Raw genomic sequence first — 18,078 nt, 5'->3', positions numbered from 1 at the left:
GGTGCCTTCCGCTGCGTCAGTGTACCACAACAACTGATCAAGTTAAAAGGAAGAAGGGCTAACATGGGGAGGTATAATGTGCTGTTCCACTGTTACAGAGGCTTTCCCTGGTAAGATCCTAGCAGTGTAGAGATTACTGCCAATATTGATGTATGGAAACAATCTCTCTGTAAAAGTGTGTGTGAATGTGTGTATGTGTGTGTTATTATCAAGGTCGTAAAAGGACAGTGTATCTCTGTCCCAGTCCAGCTGCACTCTGATCCGATGGGGTTTATTTTCCAGTGTCAGGACAGTCTGTGGCCCTTTTGGACAACGTGCCCAGTATTTATCATTATAATAGCCTACACGCCAGAGTCCAGTCTGTACCACTCCCTTCCTCTGGACAGACTTATAGACTACACCTACAAACCATACTGTATTGTCCCCGACGTCTGTGTCCCAACTGTGTGTCCCAGAGTCAAAGCCCTCAGAGCCCAGGACCATTCGATAGTTATCAAACCTCTCCGGGTTGTCAGGAAGCAGCCGTATCCCATCACTGAATCGCATACTGGTCAGATCGTCAGACAGGATGAGACATGGATGGGCAGTGTTGGGGTCCAGAATCACAGGCGCTGAACAGAGGAAAAAAGAGACATGTTTAAAACCAGAGATCCACTGTTTGTTTTAATTTACTGGGACATTATTGCCAGATGATCAGTGATATTTTTTTATCTGAAATTGTCTGAATGCAATTTAAAAATGTTTGTGAAGATATGAACATTGGTAAGAATAAAATCAGACTCACTATATTGAACAGACTTCAGCATCTTCTCCAGAACTCTGACCTGCAGGTTACCCAGGTGCTTTGCCACATTGATCAGCGCTCCAGAAACAAGCTCTGGATCTGGGCTTGTGCACTGGGCTCTAGAAGAATATCCAAGAGTTAGTGATACGGTGGGGTTGGGTTCAGAACCACAGGGAACAGAGAGAGAGAAGAGGCCAATCACTTAGGGTTAGGGTCCAGATTCTTCACCCGTCACCTGAAGTGTGGCGGATAAATAGGACGTAGCCTTACCTTTTTAACGTGTCCTTGTAGTTCTGCAGGTGAACAAAAGAGCAAATGAATCAATAATACATGTAATCACTGAAATCAATCATCAGTTAATAATCAATAAATCTATCCCAAATAACCTCTAGACAACACAGAGATATTGGTCCTTACCTGCAGGAATGAGATGTCATCAGATACCAGGTCCTTCTTTATGGCTCTCGTTGTGTCTAAAATGGCTGCTATCTCTCTGTTCATATCATCAATCATCTTCTTCATCCTCTGACTCTTCTCCTCCTCTTCCTCCCTCAGGACAGCCATCCTGGCTGCCTCTTCATATCGTAGAAACTGGTGAAGTTTCTCAAAGTCCTCCTGAATCTGATTTTCTGTCTTCTGGGCCTGGCTCTGGAGACAGTGTATCATCATCATCATCATCAGGCATTGCACTATATTTCATATCAATCTGAAAGGTTTTTCAAAACATACTGTTAAAGAGGCTGTATGGAACGTTCGTTGCTTATCGTTTATTTAAAATGTTGGCTTGAGTGTTGCCTCTGGTTCATATACACATGATATAACAATCAACTTCTAGACTCATGAAACCACACAATCCTTAGTTTAAGGATTTTGCTCAGTCGTGGGAAGGTGTACCCCTTTTTTTGTCCAATTACATAATTTCTGGGTAATATTTATGTCCATTTAGGGGACCCCTTTTGGCTCAAGCCAAATGCTAAAAAAATCATTCTGATACTTTCATATGCATATTGCATTGTAACATTACAAAGCAGTCTTACCTTAATAAGCTCTGCTGTTTCTTCAAAGCTTTGTTTAACTTCTTTAAATCCCTCCAGCTGCTCCTCTAAGGGCTTCAGGCCTGTCTCTAAGAGCTCTTCCTACAATTCATTTTGTTGATTTACTTGTGTGTCTTTTAATGATTGCATGCAAAATTGGATGGATTTATGAGAACGTCACATTCTAATCAATCTAAACAGAACAAGGCCTTCGAAAAATGTTGCTTTTCAAAGAGAACATCAAGGCTGTACAAGTACGACAGGGTAGCTGAATATGATAAGGAACTCTTCTGCACTAGACATTAGCTAGGAGAGAATGATCCTGTTATAGTGAATGTACTGTATATGTTAGTTGATATTTTGTATCGTACCTTGCGATCCAGAGCAGCCTCATCTACTGGGATACACTCATGTGTTTTATGTTTACTTGAACCCTCACACACCGAACAGATAGGTTCTTCATGCTCCAGACAGAACAGTGTAAGTAGCTTGCTGTGCAGACTGCAGACATGTTTAACTGAAACTTTCTCACCCGGCATACACAGGTTCTTCAGAGCAAGATCCATCGAATCCTTATAGCATTTTATGCTGCATACTGGACATTCCCATGATTCCATCTGTTTCCAGTATGACTCCACACAGGCTATACAGCAGCTATGGCCACAGGACAGGAGAACAGGTTCCTTGAGGGTTTCAGAGCACACAGGACAGGAGAGATCCTTCTCTGGGACAGACGCCTGGGAGGCCATTTTCTCACTCCCTAATGGCATTTGGAGTGAGGTTACTTTCAATTTCAAAACTCACCCTGGTTTAGTCCGCAGCTTTCTTACCACAGTGTTGATGAATAGTTTTGCAGTTAGTTTGAGTCCTGTGTTGTGTCTTCTGTCTTAGAGCAGATACACATAGAATATCTGGGAGATCTGTGTGTGAAGCCAGTAAAATGTGTGCATTGCCATGTAAACTGATCTGTGAGACAGCACTCAAGACATGACAGAGAGAGAGTGGGGGGGGGGGGGATCTATAAGCCATTTTCTAAAAATAAAATATTCGTCTCTAGTTTTCTCAGCTGTTTGTATCAGTCTTGTTTAGTGATTTAAATGTGTTGCTGGAGCTTCCTCCTACTCCTCCTCAGTAGCTGCTGGAGTAAGTTGTGCTTAATTTGAGTCCTGTGGTGACAGAACAGGTCATTAAAACACCAGTTTAATGTTACTGTCAGGGACTTTATTTTGGACCGGGGCCTGCTGGGTTAAACGTTACATCCCGCTCTAACACTAGGGTCGTGGTAGGGGAAAAACATGGAGATCTATGTGTATACATGGGGAATGAACATACACATTGGTACAGAATTCAAACACAAGACTAAATATATTGTTTAGTACAGTAGTTTATTCAAAATAGCAGGAGAAAATAAATCAAAGTAATAAAATCAATGTGCAATATCACAATACTATTAACTGTGTGTGTGTGTGTGTGTGTGAGACAGAACACACCCTGAACACTTTCCCCACATGCCTCTGGTCAAAATAAATCTCAAAGCAGTCAGACAGAAAATGCAACCCCAATACAGCCTATTATGTTCAACCTAACCAAACGGTTCAACCTAACCCTGTTGGACAAGAAACATTTCCTGAGAATACAAACCCTTTATGACGCATAAAGATAACATAATACTGTGTGGTTAAATCCAAAACGTATTGTGGATGAGATACATTCAATAAAAATAAAAACATTCACTGGCGCACACCCAGAACAATGTGTTTGTGTGGAGGTGCTGACTAATGGCAAATAAACGATAAAAATAAAGTCGGACACTCCATATATAAACTTCCAGTAATTTATTGGGTATTTACCAATGTGTCTGTGCCTGAAGAAGGCACAGTGATGCCGAAACGCTGGTAAATACCCAATAAATTACTTACCTATCCCTAAATAAATCCTAAAGAAAGCCATTCAAGTTGTCAATCTCTGGGATGCTGAGCATGTTGACATCATGAGGAGTCCTTTAAGTGACACAAAAGGTCAATAGTGTCAAGTGGCATTCTCCTTGGTCTGCAGTGATCTGAACACATAAGATAGGTGACAACAGTATGCCTGGCTTTCAACTATGCAGTCGTTTTCCCATCAGTGCAGATATACAACAAACTAATAAATAAACATGGGGTCGGTCCTGGTCAATATAGTCCTGGTTTTTCCAACGGCTCTGCGCTTACATTGAAGGACTGACTACTGAAGCGCTGGTTCCAGGGTCAGTTCGGGTTGTAAATTCCAAATGATTGACTGCAGCTCCCATGTTTAGAGCTATGAGTTCCTTCAATATTTCTTTTTAAAAACTCAAGAGTTCCTGGTTTCAGATTCCATGTGATTTAGTCATAGAAATTCCAATAAATAAATCTCTATGCACAGTTGTCTGATTCTACGACCTGTGTTGCATCTCTGGTAATCTATGAATTGAGCCTGGGGACGAAGTTAGACCTCTGGGTTTAGGACGGGATGGAATGTTATTTAAAAAGGCTGAGTTCCAATTCCAGGATCCAAATCTGACTCTCTTTCTCCAAACCATGTGCTGGGTCTCTTGTTCTAGGACGGGGTGAGGTCAGGACTGGTCATCTGTGGTGGGGCTGGCTAGACACTCACTGGACTTCAGGCTGGCAAGTGACTTATTGCTGGCTACTGACTGCAGAGACCCACACAGACCTATCAGAGAGGAGGTATCCTCCTTCCCTGGGGAGCAGAAGAGGGGGTTAACACATGCACAAAATAACTATTATTTATTGGTAGTGGGGGATAGCACAGAAATGCACACACACACACACACCATGGTGGTGCCAGTGTGAGCTGGCTGGTCTACTGTCCAGGTTGAGTGTGTGTGAGGGCTCCAGAGAGGACTGGGACAGCTGCTCTAGACTCTGGAAATTCTTCCTGTAGAATACACAGAGACATTAGAGCGGACTCTCTGGATGCATCTAAAAAGTGTGATGGCTACATTGGACTAACCATTTGGAATGTTAAAATTCATATTTTTTTTCACAGCACTTCTCACAGGTACAGTATATATAAATATACTGTGTCACCACATTTGGGTAGACCGTATAAAATCATACTATTGCGTGTAAGGAAGTGAGGAAGTTGTGGAATAGGAATTGATCCCTGTTTACATACTCCTCCCACTGCCCCACCCTATTCCTGTACAGCATGGTATCCAAGGCAACGGGTGAAGGCCACTGATTGGTCAGATGTGCGGTCAGTTCTTGTCTAGACCTCAAGTCATGGTTCTTCAGCACTGTCCTTGAGCAGGATGAAATATACACGCACGAAGACATAAACCTCTACTGTCAAGACACTAGCTACTCATATTGTGTTCCTGGAACATTCTGTCCCAAAATATGCTACGTACCCCAGTCCCTCTGTAATCGCTTCTCTCCATGTTGTGTCTGTAAATCCATACCCCTGACTGATTATTGGTTTGAGATATGACTGCAGTTTCAACCCCAGCATTTGGAAAGATAAGGAAATCCTCACAACCCAAATTAAAATATTGATCAGAGGGTGGAAAGGAAGAGATCAAATTGATCACACCATTAATTTAGAGACTCTGTGACTAACCTCCACCAAACCATCTCCTCTGATGATTCACCCAGGCCAAGTGATCACACCAAGGTTATTACAGTAAACCAATTATGAAAAAAAAACTGTAAACTGAAATAAAATGAACAAATCTGTTTGAGTATAGCTTTAGTTTTTCAAACTATCTTTGACTCCAAAATTAACTCAAATAAAATGGGGTTTTGAAGCTTCTGAATCTGGCAGGCCACATTGATATTAAAAGGTAGATTCAGCAAGACGACGTCGCCATGAGCAGCACCGCAGATATTGGGGGCGTTTGAGTGGTAAGGCCGAAAGCAACCGACTGTAGACCAAAGGTCGAGGAGTGAAGTTAGGGGAGATGCATCCGACAGCCAAAAGTAATGTGGTTTTCCAACAGCAAGGCTCAGATCAACATGGCAGTGTTAACATTTTATAAACGATGGCTTCTTTATCATGTCTAAATAAACATCTATTCCTCATATCACACACTCAAACTGAAATCATAGTATTAGTAGTGTACATTGTACAATCAATTAGTGAGAGAGAGAGACTCAAATAGCACATTTATTTATATGTATCCACTGTATACATAAATCACAGCAAATTGGTTCCTGTTTCAGTCATGTCTTTGGTCACGTTCGCGTGGGTCAAACAAAAACACCCTAATGATTGGTTGGCAATAGAGCTTCCCACAATACAGGCGATGGCTGCAGAATTAAGTTGGTGAAGAGCAGAAACTTGCAGTCGATGACCTTTGATCACATTTTTATAATGTTCATGCAGTTGACATGTAGGCGCAAGTCAGACCATTTTTTCTCCCACAATGCAACACACTTTGAAAGGCTTGACAAAAGTGATCCGCTCTAACACGGCCATTGAGATTTGCGCGATGCAACATGGTAGCTACGGGACCAAAACAGAGGAGAAGTTAAGCCTCACGCTCATAGTTGTGGAAATTGATGCACTACTGTGTACACGGTGCATCTACGTCATCTTGCTGAGTCTACCTTTAAACCCAACTTAAAAACCTCAAGGATCTGACCTTTTTTTCCAATTTTCAACTAAAATGACATACATGCCTGTAGCTCAGGACCTGAAGCAAGGATATGCATATTCTTGAAACCATTTGAAGTTTGTGGAAATGTGAAATTAATGTAGGAGAATAACACACATCTGGTAAAAGATAATACAAAGAAAAAAAAAATTCACTTTTTTTTTTACCATCTCTGAAATGCAAGAGAAAGGCCATAATGTATTATTCCAGCCCAGGCGCAATTTAGATTTTGGCCACTAAATTGCAGCAGTGTATGTGCAAAGTTTTAGACTGTTCCAAATGAACCATTGCATATCTGTTTAAGACTGCCCAAATGTGCCTAATTGGTTTATTAATACATTTTCAAGTTCATATATAGCCACTCTCCTCAAACAATAACATGGTATTATTTCACTGTAATAGCTAGTGTAAATTGGACAGTGCAGTTACATTAACAAGAATTTAAGCTTTCTGCCCATATCAGATATATATATATATATATGTCCTGGGAATTTATTTGTTACTTACAACCTCATGCTAATCACATTGGCTCAACCGTCCCGTTGGGGGGGGGGGGGGGCACCGATCACGTAGAGGTTAACCTATGACCTGACCCATCACCTTATGTATTACTGGCCCATAGTGTCCCTAACACTAAAACAAATTTTTTATTTTATTTTCTTCATAAAATAAACTAAATGAAAAGGACAAGTGGATCAGAAAACTAACTGAACTTCAAATAACAAGCTTAAAACTAATAATAACCTTGCGTCGCACACACACACTTTCCTATACCTGTAAGTATAAGTCCTCAGAGAAGTGGGGACATTTTGCAGGTCCTCCCTTGTGAAAATAACTATTTTAGTCTTAGGGGTTAGGTTTAGGGTTAAGGTTAGAATTAGGGTTAGGAGTTAACTTCTCTAGGATAGGGGGCAGCATTTTCACGTTTGGATGAAAAGCATACCCAAATTCAACTGCCAGCTACTCATCCCCAGAAGATAAGATATGCATATTATTAGTAGATTTGGATAGTTTTAGAAACTTCAGAGTGTTTTCTGTTTGAATCATGTCTGTGTATAACATAACTTATTTAGCAGGCAAAACCCTGATGAAAAAACCATTCCGAATTCTCTTTTTTTTTTTAAGTCACTCTTTTCAATGGGTTTTCATTGGGAATCCAGATTTCTAATTCACCTTCTTGCAGTTCCTACCGCTTCCACTGGATGTCAACAGTCTTCAGAAATTGGTTGAGGTTTTTTCCTTTGTGTAATGAAGTACGGCCATCTTGAACGAGGGTCACTTGAAGTGTACTGTTTGTTAGAGGCGCATGACCAGAAAGCTAGCTACAGTTTTATTTTAATCCTGTATTGAACACAGATCATCCCATCTTCAATTTTATCGATTATTTACGTTAAAAAATACCTAAAGTTGTATTACAAAAGTAGTTTGAAATGTTTTGGCAAAGTTTACAGGTAACTTTTGATTAATTTTGTAGTCACGTTGCACAAGTTGGAACCGGTGTTTTTCTGGATCAAACGCGCCAAATAAATTGACATTTTGGATATATATCGACGGAATTAAACGAACAAAAGGACCATTTGTGATGTTTATGGGACATATTGGAGTGCCAACAACAGAAGCTCGTCAAAGGCATGAATTATATTTTTATTTCTGTGTTTTGTGTTGCGCCTGCAGGGTTGAAATATGCTTCTCTGTTTATTCTGTTGCTATCCTCAGATAATAGCATTGTTTGCTTTTGCCGAAAAGCCTATTTGAATTCCGACATGTTGGCTGGATTCACAACAAGTGTAGCTTTAATTTGGTATCTTTCATGTGTGATTTCATGAAAGTTTGATTTTTATAGTAATTTATTTGAATTTGGCGCTCTGCATTTTTACTGGATTTTGGCCAAGTGGGACATTAGCGTCCCACATATCCCAGAGAAGGTTGTTGGTCCCCAAGAAGTCCTCACAAGTATAGTAAGACATAGCTCTGTGCACTACTCCTGCATTCCCTGGCCCTCTCGCTGTGGTTAAAATTTCACACTCACAGCTGGTCATTCCACCCACTCACAGATACACAAACTCACAGTTGGTCCTGGAGCTCCAGTACGATGTATTCTAGTTGTTCCTTCTCCAGTGTGTGTGAGAGGTGTGTGTCTGTTAGTCTCTGCTGAAGAGCTTTGTTCTGAGGAATCACTTGAGACAGCTGGGCCTCTCTCAGACGAACCATCTCTTCCAGATAACACTGGCGCGCACACACACAGAGTTGTTGCATTATTACATTTTTTGCAGTAGCAAAATAGATAAAGGGAAGATTTTTGTTTTGGTGAAGGAGGCACTATTTTGTACTCTGTAAATGTGTACTCTGGTGAGGATGGAATGAATGATATCAAGCTGTGTGCGTTTCCATTTCCTCAAGAGAGTACTGACAGTTAGCCTGACATTTTGATTTCTAACTTTCCAATTATTCCTCAGACACCTCACAGTCTCAGGCACAAATACACCTACATTCTATAGTGCAATACAGTGTTCTGCAGCACACACACGTACAATACACACACACTGAGATGTTACCTTCTGTTCCAGTGCCATGCGGTATTTCTGCTCGAGTCTTTTACACCTGCAGACCCAGCTGCTCTGCTCAGTTAAGATGGCCTCCGCAGTGCTGGCGGCCATCTTTTCAGGGGTGTTCTTCTCGCTGCCGCTGCTCCCCAGGGTCCTCAACTCCTCCTCATCACTGCTGATGCTGTTTTCTCTACCCAGGGGGAAAGGGCACACTTCAGAGGGTACTACAGAGGGGGTAGGAGTTCAATTTATAGGGCACATACAGGGGGAAGGGTACATAATAGCAGGTAAAGGACTAAAAGATTGAATCCCACATACCTCTCAATCGACTTCAGATAGGGCGTATAGTCAATCACCGCTGGGCAGCTTCCATTCAGCCCCTCCCCTTTCAGACAGAAGCTACCACCAGAGGAAAATACACTTCAATTGAGACCTTTACTGTGTAACCTGAGCTCTGACTCAGCAACACTATAAATAATATACAGTATGATACGAGTACCTGAAGTCAATGGTGTTGAGACTGATGAGTGTATCTGCTAGCAGCCCCGCCTCCTCACCTAGCATGATGGCCCCATCCTCATACCATCTCCTACACAACACACACAGTAAGTTCCATCCTCAGAACACACACTAGCTCCATCCTCAGAACACCTAAAACAAACACTCAACTCAGTCTGGTGTTTTGTATTGCCATTGTGTGTATGTGTGTGCCAGAGAGAAAGACCTGGTTGTTTTTAAGTCCCTCAGGGCAGAGGAGAAGTACTCAGACAGCCTCTTCTCCATCAGCACCAGCCTGATCCACGCCCGACCCTGTGGACACACACAGAGTTCTTAAGTTTCCATTATACATCAGGCCTGCATAGTAGCTCTTTAAAACAGACATCATTATAATACAAATACATACTGCCCTTCCGACTTAGCCCCAGTCAGCTGATTGAGTTTGTGCACCTGCACGCAAGTGTGCATGCATGGGTGCGTACGTGTGTGTGCTTGTGCCGGAGCTGTGGCGTTCTCTTGGACAACACTACAGTATTTATTGTTTAAAGCGTCTGAACAAAGCTGTCTTTTGTTCTGTGTGTAATTTCATCCAGCGGAAAAGGCTGAGAGAGTTGTGTGTTTAAGATCCGTGGGAATATTGATGTTATCATTAAGGTCCATGGCTCAAGGCTTTCCAGCATAACCAGCAACCTCTCTCGTGCAGACACACACACACACACCTTAGCTCTGGAGGAGCGTACATTCTCCATGCTCTCAATGCTGTGGATGCAGCTGTGAGAGACTTTACTGCAGGCTGCTTTCACATAGTCCCAGAAACTACGATGAGTCTCATAACCAAACCATGTAGTCTGACCTGGGAGAAGGGAGGGGGAGATAGAAAGAAGAGAGAGAATGAGTGCTACATTTATAGGTGACATATTGACTCCTATACCCAGCAACCCTGCAGTGGTCCAGATGGGAAGGGCTTTTAGCATGTGTGTGTGTTACTCTACCTTTCAGTCTGTGACTGAGGATCTGTTCCAGGATGGAGACGAAGTTGGTGAACTCTGGAGATGAGTCGTCTATCGTGTCTAAACAGGAGCGGTCAAGCAACGTCTTCACTGAAAACCTGCACACACACAGTTAACTGAGTCTGCACTGGTTTCCAACTGGATCAGCACGTTTCTCTGACAGGCTGTTAAATGTGACTCTAGGAGAGGAGATCATCTCTGACTGAACAGATGATTTACAGGCTTTAGGAAACAATCTCTACTGCACACTTTCAGTGGAGCGTTGACAATATACAAATTATTATATATTTGTTTTTAAATCACTGTCATATAAGCATATAGGTAGATTGCACAGAGGTCAGACTGTGGGGCATGACAACAACGATAGGGCTCCTGACCAGAGATACTCTAATTAGTGTCTAGGTTATTAAGCACCGAGGAGATTTAATGGAATGAAGCAAACAGGAAATGACTCTGTTGATTCTGGAATACAGGGATCATCTCAGTAGTCTTAAATGGCCTCATTTCCATGTTGGTCAGACAGAGATGCAACAGTCATCTCTGTGCTGTGGGGCTTGTACAGCAGACACACAGTAGCAGGTTAAGTGGCAGTGGGTTGACGAAGCTTTATCTAAACAGGACAGGCAATAAGGTTTCCGTTTTTTTCTATTACATACACAGAGAGAGAGGGAGACATACCAAATTCCCCCACTAGAATCCCCATACTTTAATGAAGACAGCTTCAACATGCTGCATGGGGAAATCTATCATTTCCAGGGAAAGGGACATGTACTGGTCTGTGGCAACCTAAATGCCAGAACCAGACACCTCAGCACACAGGGGGACAAACACCTACCTGGAGGTGACATAGTGGTTTAAGACACTGCAAGAGGCGTCACTGCAGTAACTGGTTCGAATCCGTGATTGGGAGTCCCATAGGACGGCACACAATTTGGTCCAGCGTCGTCCGAGTTTGGCTGGGGTAGGCCATCATTGTAAATAAGAATTTGTCCTTAACTTAACTGACTTGCCTAGTTAAATAAAGATAAAATTAAAATTCCCTCCCCCATATGCCCCCCTAGGCACAACTACGACAACAAAAACAGGTCACAACTCCTGTAGCTCTGTTGCACACTGAGTATGGTATGTACATAGTCAATGGTAGGCTTCAAGGGGACTCCTACGGTAGGTACACATATAGCTTATCCCTAGACTACTTTATCACTGACCTCAACCCAGAGTCTCTCAGATATATAGAGTTGAAGTCGGAATTTAACATACACCTTAGCCAAATACATTTAAACTCGGTTTTTCACAATTCCTGACTAGAGGTCGACCGATTAATTAGGGCCGATTTCATAATCAGAAATCTGTATTTTTGGACACCGATTTGGCCGATTATTTTTTTTACACCTTTATTTAATCTCTATTTAACTAGGCAAGTCAGTTAAGAACACATTCTTATTTTCAATGACGGCCTAGGAACTGTGGGTTAACTGCCTCGTTCAGGGGCAGAACGACAGATTTTTACCTTGTCAGCTCGGGGTATTCAATCTCGCAACCTGACAGTTAACTAGTCCAACGCTCTAACCACCTGATTACGTTGCACTCCACGAGGAGCCTGCCTGTTACGCAAATGCAGTAAGAAGCCAAGGTAAGTTGCTAGCTAGCATTAAACTTATCTTATAAAAAACAATCAATCATAAATCACTAGTTAACTACACATGGTTGATGATATTACTAGTTTATCTAGCGTGTCCTGCGTTGCATATAAATCGATGCGATGCGTATCGTAGCTCCAATGTGTACCTAATCATAAACATCAATATATAATATAATACACAGAAATATTTTTAAACCTGCATATTTAGCTAAAAGAAATCCAGGTTAGCAGGCAAATATTAACCAGGTGAAATTGTGAATCAGTGTATATGCAACAGTTTGGGCCGCCTAATTTGCCAGAATTTTACGTAATTATGACATAACATTGAACGTTGTGCGATGTAACAGGAATATTTAGACTTATGGATGCCACCCGTTAGATAAAATACAGAACGGTTCACTTAACATGAATTGGGGTATTTAGACTACTGTATAGGTAGAGAACATTGAACAGAACAAGGCTATGTCAATAACTCAATCTGGACAAAATGCAGATAGAACCTTATGGTCCCAAGCTCTTGATTTAGCTCACTGAGAAAGCCTAGGCATTAGCTTAGTGAGCTAACAGGAGTCTTCGGGAATCAGGCAAGGTTACTCACCACGTGAGCATAGTTCACCAAACCAACTAAATAATATCACAAGAACTGCACATGAAATGTTTTAGAAAAAAGTGACATTCCTGGAGAAAACTCTGACAATGAGGTTGTGAAAAGCCCCTCCAGAAAAGGAAAACAAAGCCTGATAACTCTTCTGTTGTGGTTTCCTCACCTGTCACCAACCATGGCTTGGAGATGATACACCACCTTGTCATGAAAATAAACCCCAGCCCTGGAGACATGTGAGTACAATGCCCACTCCCTGCTTTCTGACACCAGTGATCTTTAATGGTGATACACCAGTGGTCATGTGTGGGAGCAGCAAAAAGGGGCTCATGTGTCTACTGATTGTAGCATATATCTCATCTACCCAATCTCTCTCTTCACTAGAACCACAGGGGACATACGGCTGGGTCTGATGGAGCTATACTTGATAGGGCGTTCAACAGCATGATGTTAGCCACAGAGAACGACATCACTATAGCTATCTAAAAAACACACACACTTTCGTATAATACACACTTGTACGTGTGTGAAATAGGACAAATAAGCACCCACCAAACGATTATTATTTATACTGTTCGAAGAGCATGGGACTTCAGATTAATAATTTAAGAGAATCATCACAGTTCCGTGCCAATTAATAGCGGTATGTTGAATTGTCTTCGTTCATGTGAAATCTATAGACTATACCGGTATGGAGTTGGGCACCTAATTAATGAATTAAGGTAACTGTGATTCCATTAATGATTATGGGTCATAGGTGGTGGTGGTGGTGGTGGCGGCGGCGCGTGTGTGTGTGTGTGTATGTGTGACCATTGACGAACACTCAGAACTACTGCGGCGTTATAGGCTACAGTTCATGTCGATTAAACACCATCAATACTGTAATGTAAACGCGATGCCACTGAAGCAAGACAAAGGATGGTCGGTTATGTGCGCTATTTAGAAATATAGCCTATACCACCAATTAGCCTAGTCTTCAACAGCATCCACACACAATCACCAGTCGCGTGAGAATGCGGTCATTTATCATCTCACCAATTAGTCAATTAACACAATCAAGCCGAGCATTCTTTTACCTGCAGACAGTCAGTAGATTCCTCCTCTCCACAGCTCCGCTTCTGGCAGCGTCCTGTTTGCGAGCTACATGCAGCCCCAGGCTACGTGACGCCATCCTCGCCACAGTTAGTGTCTTCCCGGTGTAGGTGCGCAGTATTTGCTGTCCCTGTTTCTTTTAAATCAGCAGGTTGGGTTCAACAGTGCACGCCACCGCCCGCGGGCTCTATCCGCGTCACACCAGCACGCTCGATCGTTGACAGTCACCGTATAGGGCAAGAGGGAGGTGGATGGACAGAAATCACCCAGTCATTTAGGAGAGAAACAGTCACGGGGTTGTGCTAAAACGCCCAAAACAAGTGCCGGGAAGTCTGAGCGGTTTCAATTCCTGTTTAGAGCGAATTAGGCTACCGATGGTAACCTCGATGGTCTTGGGAGACGAAGAGACTTTCTATGTGTGCATCCCAATAGTATAAATAATAACTTTATTCTCTCCTACATCTGCACCCATCTAAAAGGTTTAATGAAAATGTTTCACACCAAAAATACCCTGGTCCCAGATTGGTTTGTGCTCATGTCAACTCCAGTGTTGTCATTGTTAAGCCAACACTTGGCATGCCAATTCAATAAGGAGTTATGGCATTTAGAGTTCACAAGAGAGTAGAAATAGACTGGCACCCAGGCTAGCTGAAACAAGAGAGTTCGTTTAGGTTTTGGCTACTTCCTGTACAGGCCCAGTTGCCTATTATTTCATAGAGAATGAAAGAGGACTCCAGTAGCCAAAAGGCTATATCAGCATGGGCAGCGCCATTGAGGGCCATTTTAATGTTGCTAAATTAACTTGGTGGGACTTCCAACTTCAAGACTGTGGACAGTGGCTGGCTGAAGCTGCAGCAACGCCAATGGCTACTGGAAGAATCACTTGAAGAATAATCATAGAGATAGATTCAGGACTCATCTTTGTATCAGTGCCATTATAGTGTCTGTGGCAGCATGGGCAGCACCATTGAGGATATCTCCATATTGAAGTAGTACATTTTATTTTTCATGACTGGCTGATCCTTCCTGATGACCAGGTTGGACATGACTCCAACAGGATCACCAGGAGGTATCAGCCGCTGTCCAGTCTTGTGGTTCTCAAATGTCAGATCGTGGGTGGTTCCGATGGCCGCTATCCATGGTGCTGAATCTGGATCTCTGCTACTAGCTCTATTTGCTGGTTTGTTTACCTTTATCATTATTTGTGAGACAAAAGCCACCGCAGGTCTAAAGTCCAACCTTTACAGAACAAAAATATAAATGCAAAATGCAACAATGTTTAAGATTTTACTGAGTTACAGTTCATATAAGGAAATCAGTCAATTGAAATAAATGCATTAGGCCTTAATCTATGGATTTGATATAACTGGGCAGGGGCACAGCCATGGGTGGGCCTGGGACGGCATAGGCCCACCCACTTGGGAGCCAGGGACACCCACTGGAGAGGCCCAGCCAATCAGAATGAGTTTTTCCCCACAAAAGGGCTTTATTACAGACAGAAATACTCCTCGGTTTCATCAGCTGTCCGGGTAGCTGGTTTCATACTAGGTGAAGAAGCTGGATGTGGAGGTCCTGGGTTGGCGTGGTTACACGTGGTCTGTGGTTGTGAGGCCAGTTGGACGTACTGACAAATTCTCTAAAACAACGTTGGAGGCTTATGGTAGAGAAATTAACATTCAATTCTCTGGTAACAGCTCTGGTGGACATTGCTGCAGTCAGCATGCCAATAGCATGCTCCCTCAAAATGTGAGACATCTGTGGCATTGCGTTGTGTGACAAAACTGCACGTTTTAGAGTGGCTTTTTATTGTCCCCAGCATAAGGTACACCTGTGTAATGATCATGCTGTTTAATCAGCTTCTTGTTATGCCACACCTGTCAGGTGGTTGGATTATCTTGACAAAGGAAAAATGCTCACTAACATGGATGTAGACTAATGTGTGCACAAAATCTGAGATCATTTTTTTGTGTATGTACAATTTCTCTGATCTTTTATTTCAGCTCATGAAACATGGGACCAACACTTTACATGTCACATTTATATTTTTGTGTCACGATCGTGTGGAGGATTGATGGACCAAAACGCAGCAGTTGGAAAATAAGCCATCTTCTTTTATTTTAAAAGATGACGAAAAATAAACACGAAACACTTAATACAAACTATACAAAACAACAAACGACCGTGAAGCTAAATAACGTTGTGCACACACACACACACACACACACACACACACACACACACACACACACACACACACACACACACACACACACACACACACACACACACACACACACACACACACACACACACACACACACACACACACACACACACACACACACACACACACACACACACACACACACAGGCTACAAACGTTCTACATAGACAATTACTCACAACCAATGAGAGCCTATGGCTACCCTAAATAAGGCTCCCAATCAGAGACAACCGAAATCAGCTGTCTCTAATTGGGAACTCATTCAGGTAACCATAGACTCTCCTAGACAACTAAACATACATAGACAACGCTAGACACCTGAACTCAACACAAACCCATATACTACACAACAACCCCTTTACCATAAAAAACACCCAAAACCAACAAAACACAAACATTCCCCATGTCACACCCTGACCTAACTAAAATAATAAAGAAAACAAAGAATACTAAGGCCAGGGCGTGACATTTTGTTCAGTATACATAATCTATATGGTTATTGTTTTGTGTAATATATTGATGATGTTCAGAATGAGAATAACCTTTATTCGCCAAATATAGGCTATTTATATGTACAGTAATTTGACTCGCTGAAATGGTGCTGCAACAATAAACAGAAAGCAAAGCAAGATTTTTTATATTCATTTAATCAGGCCACAGGCCACATTGAACGTGTTCGAACTGTGTTCTCTGTTATGATATGATATGACAGGGTGGCAGGTAGCCTAGTGGTTAGAGTGGTGGGCTAGTAACTAAAAGGTTGCTGGTTCAATTACCTGAGCTGACAAGGTAAAATCTGTTGCTCTGCGTTTGAGGAAGGCACTTAACCCTAATTTGCCGAAAGGGTGCTCTACTACTATGGTTGACCCAGTACAACCACACCTATCTGGTGTATGTGAGAATAAAACAAAAATAAATGTGTTAGAAATGTCAGTTTTCAGGTAGATGGGGAACCCCAGTGGCCATGGAGTAAGCTGCAGCTGTTCCAATACCTGAGGGGGGTAGGGGTAGCCAACTAGATTCAGCCGCGGCCCGATTTTTGGATGGCAGGGGGCTGGAACATAATTATAATAATTTGAACACTGCAAATTTTTCACAACTACGCCCAAAATTAGATTGTATTTGAAAATAACAATAATTTCATACCATTGTATTTGGAAATAACAATAATTTCATACCTTGATTACATTGAGACACAAGCACATATGTCTACTTTTATTAATGGGAATATGAGGTGAACAGATTACCTAAATCAAACTAATTTTGAGCTGAATTCCTAGTATTTTAGTCATTTTTTGACCAAAAACTAAAATCCCCCCAAAAGAATATACAGTATGTATTATGTCATTTTTCCCTACAAACTTACAAAAACACTTGCTGGCTAGTTTTGCAATTTTTTCTCACACTGTGGGTTGCTCTTGCAAAATAGATTTTCAACCTCAATGGTATTTTCTGATTGAAGAAGGTTAAACAGTCTTTACCAATCAGAATCTCTGACCCTGTTCTTCTTTCCCTGTCCCTCAGAACTGGTTGGAACTGGTTTGAGCCTGAGAAGTACCCTGAAGACTAGAATACAGACTTGCGCTCCATACCTCAGCTTCTATCTCTGACCTCCTGTCTGTGTAGTCACTAGTTCTGTGGTTGACATCAGAACAAGAGAAAAAGAGCAGATCTCTCTTCCTGATTCTCAGAAAGCAAGTAAAGGGACAAATCTGAACCTATTGAAGTACCACAATAACAGTTGAAAGAGCTTCAGTGAATGATTCATAGATATAGAAGATTATTCAAATCCAATCACATTTTTTTTGTCACATACGCCAAATGCAACAGGTGTAGATTTGATCTATGAAATGCTTACTTTGAGCCCTTTACCAACAATTCAGAGATAAAAAGGAAGAAAAATTGTATATTGTCTTTGGGATGAATTGGTGTCTGATGTTTTGATAGGGAGGAGGGACCTTATCTGACTGACTGGTAACAGATTCTTAACCTACTTTTGTGAGACACA

At 41.9% G+C, this 18,078-nt stretch overlaps 1 protein-coding gene and 1 pseudogene across 1 annotated transcript; both read right to left on the bottom strand.

Moving 5' to 3' along the window:
• Positions 1–11: 11 nt before the first annotated feature.
• Positions 12–2,588, bottom strand: LOC129857057 (E3 ubiquitin-protein ligase TRIM39-like). The gene is made up of 6 exons (XM_055924960.1): positions 2,190–2,588; positions 1,822–1,920; positions 1,202–1,432; positions 1,055–1,077; positions 785–903; positions 12–611 (listed from the first exon to the last, which is right to left on the bottom strand). The coding sequence occupies exons 1-6, from the start codon at positions 2,586–2,588 to the stop codon at positions 43–45; spliced, it is 1,440 nt and encodes a 479-aa protein (XP_055780935.1). The 3' UTR covers positions 12–42.
• Positions 2,589–3,184: 596 nt separating this feature from the next.
• LOC129857055 (RUN domain-containing protein 3B-like) lies at positions 3,185–14,101 on the bottom strand (annotated as a pseudogene).
• Positions 14,102–18,078: the final 3,977 nt, after the last annotated feature.

This window comes from Salvelinus fontinalis, chromosome 6, assembly GCF_029448725.1.
Source record: "Salvelinus fontinalis isolate EN_2023a chromosome 6, ASM2944872v1, whole genome shotgun sequence".
Lineage (NCBI taxonomy): Eukaryota > Metazoa > Chordata > Actinopteri > Salmoniformes > Salmonidae > Salvelinus > Salvelinus fontinalis.
Note: the sequence above shows the minus strand (reverse complement) of the source record. Positions and strands in the feature narration are given on the sequence as shown.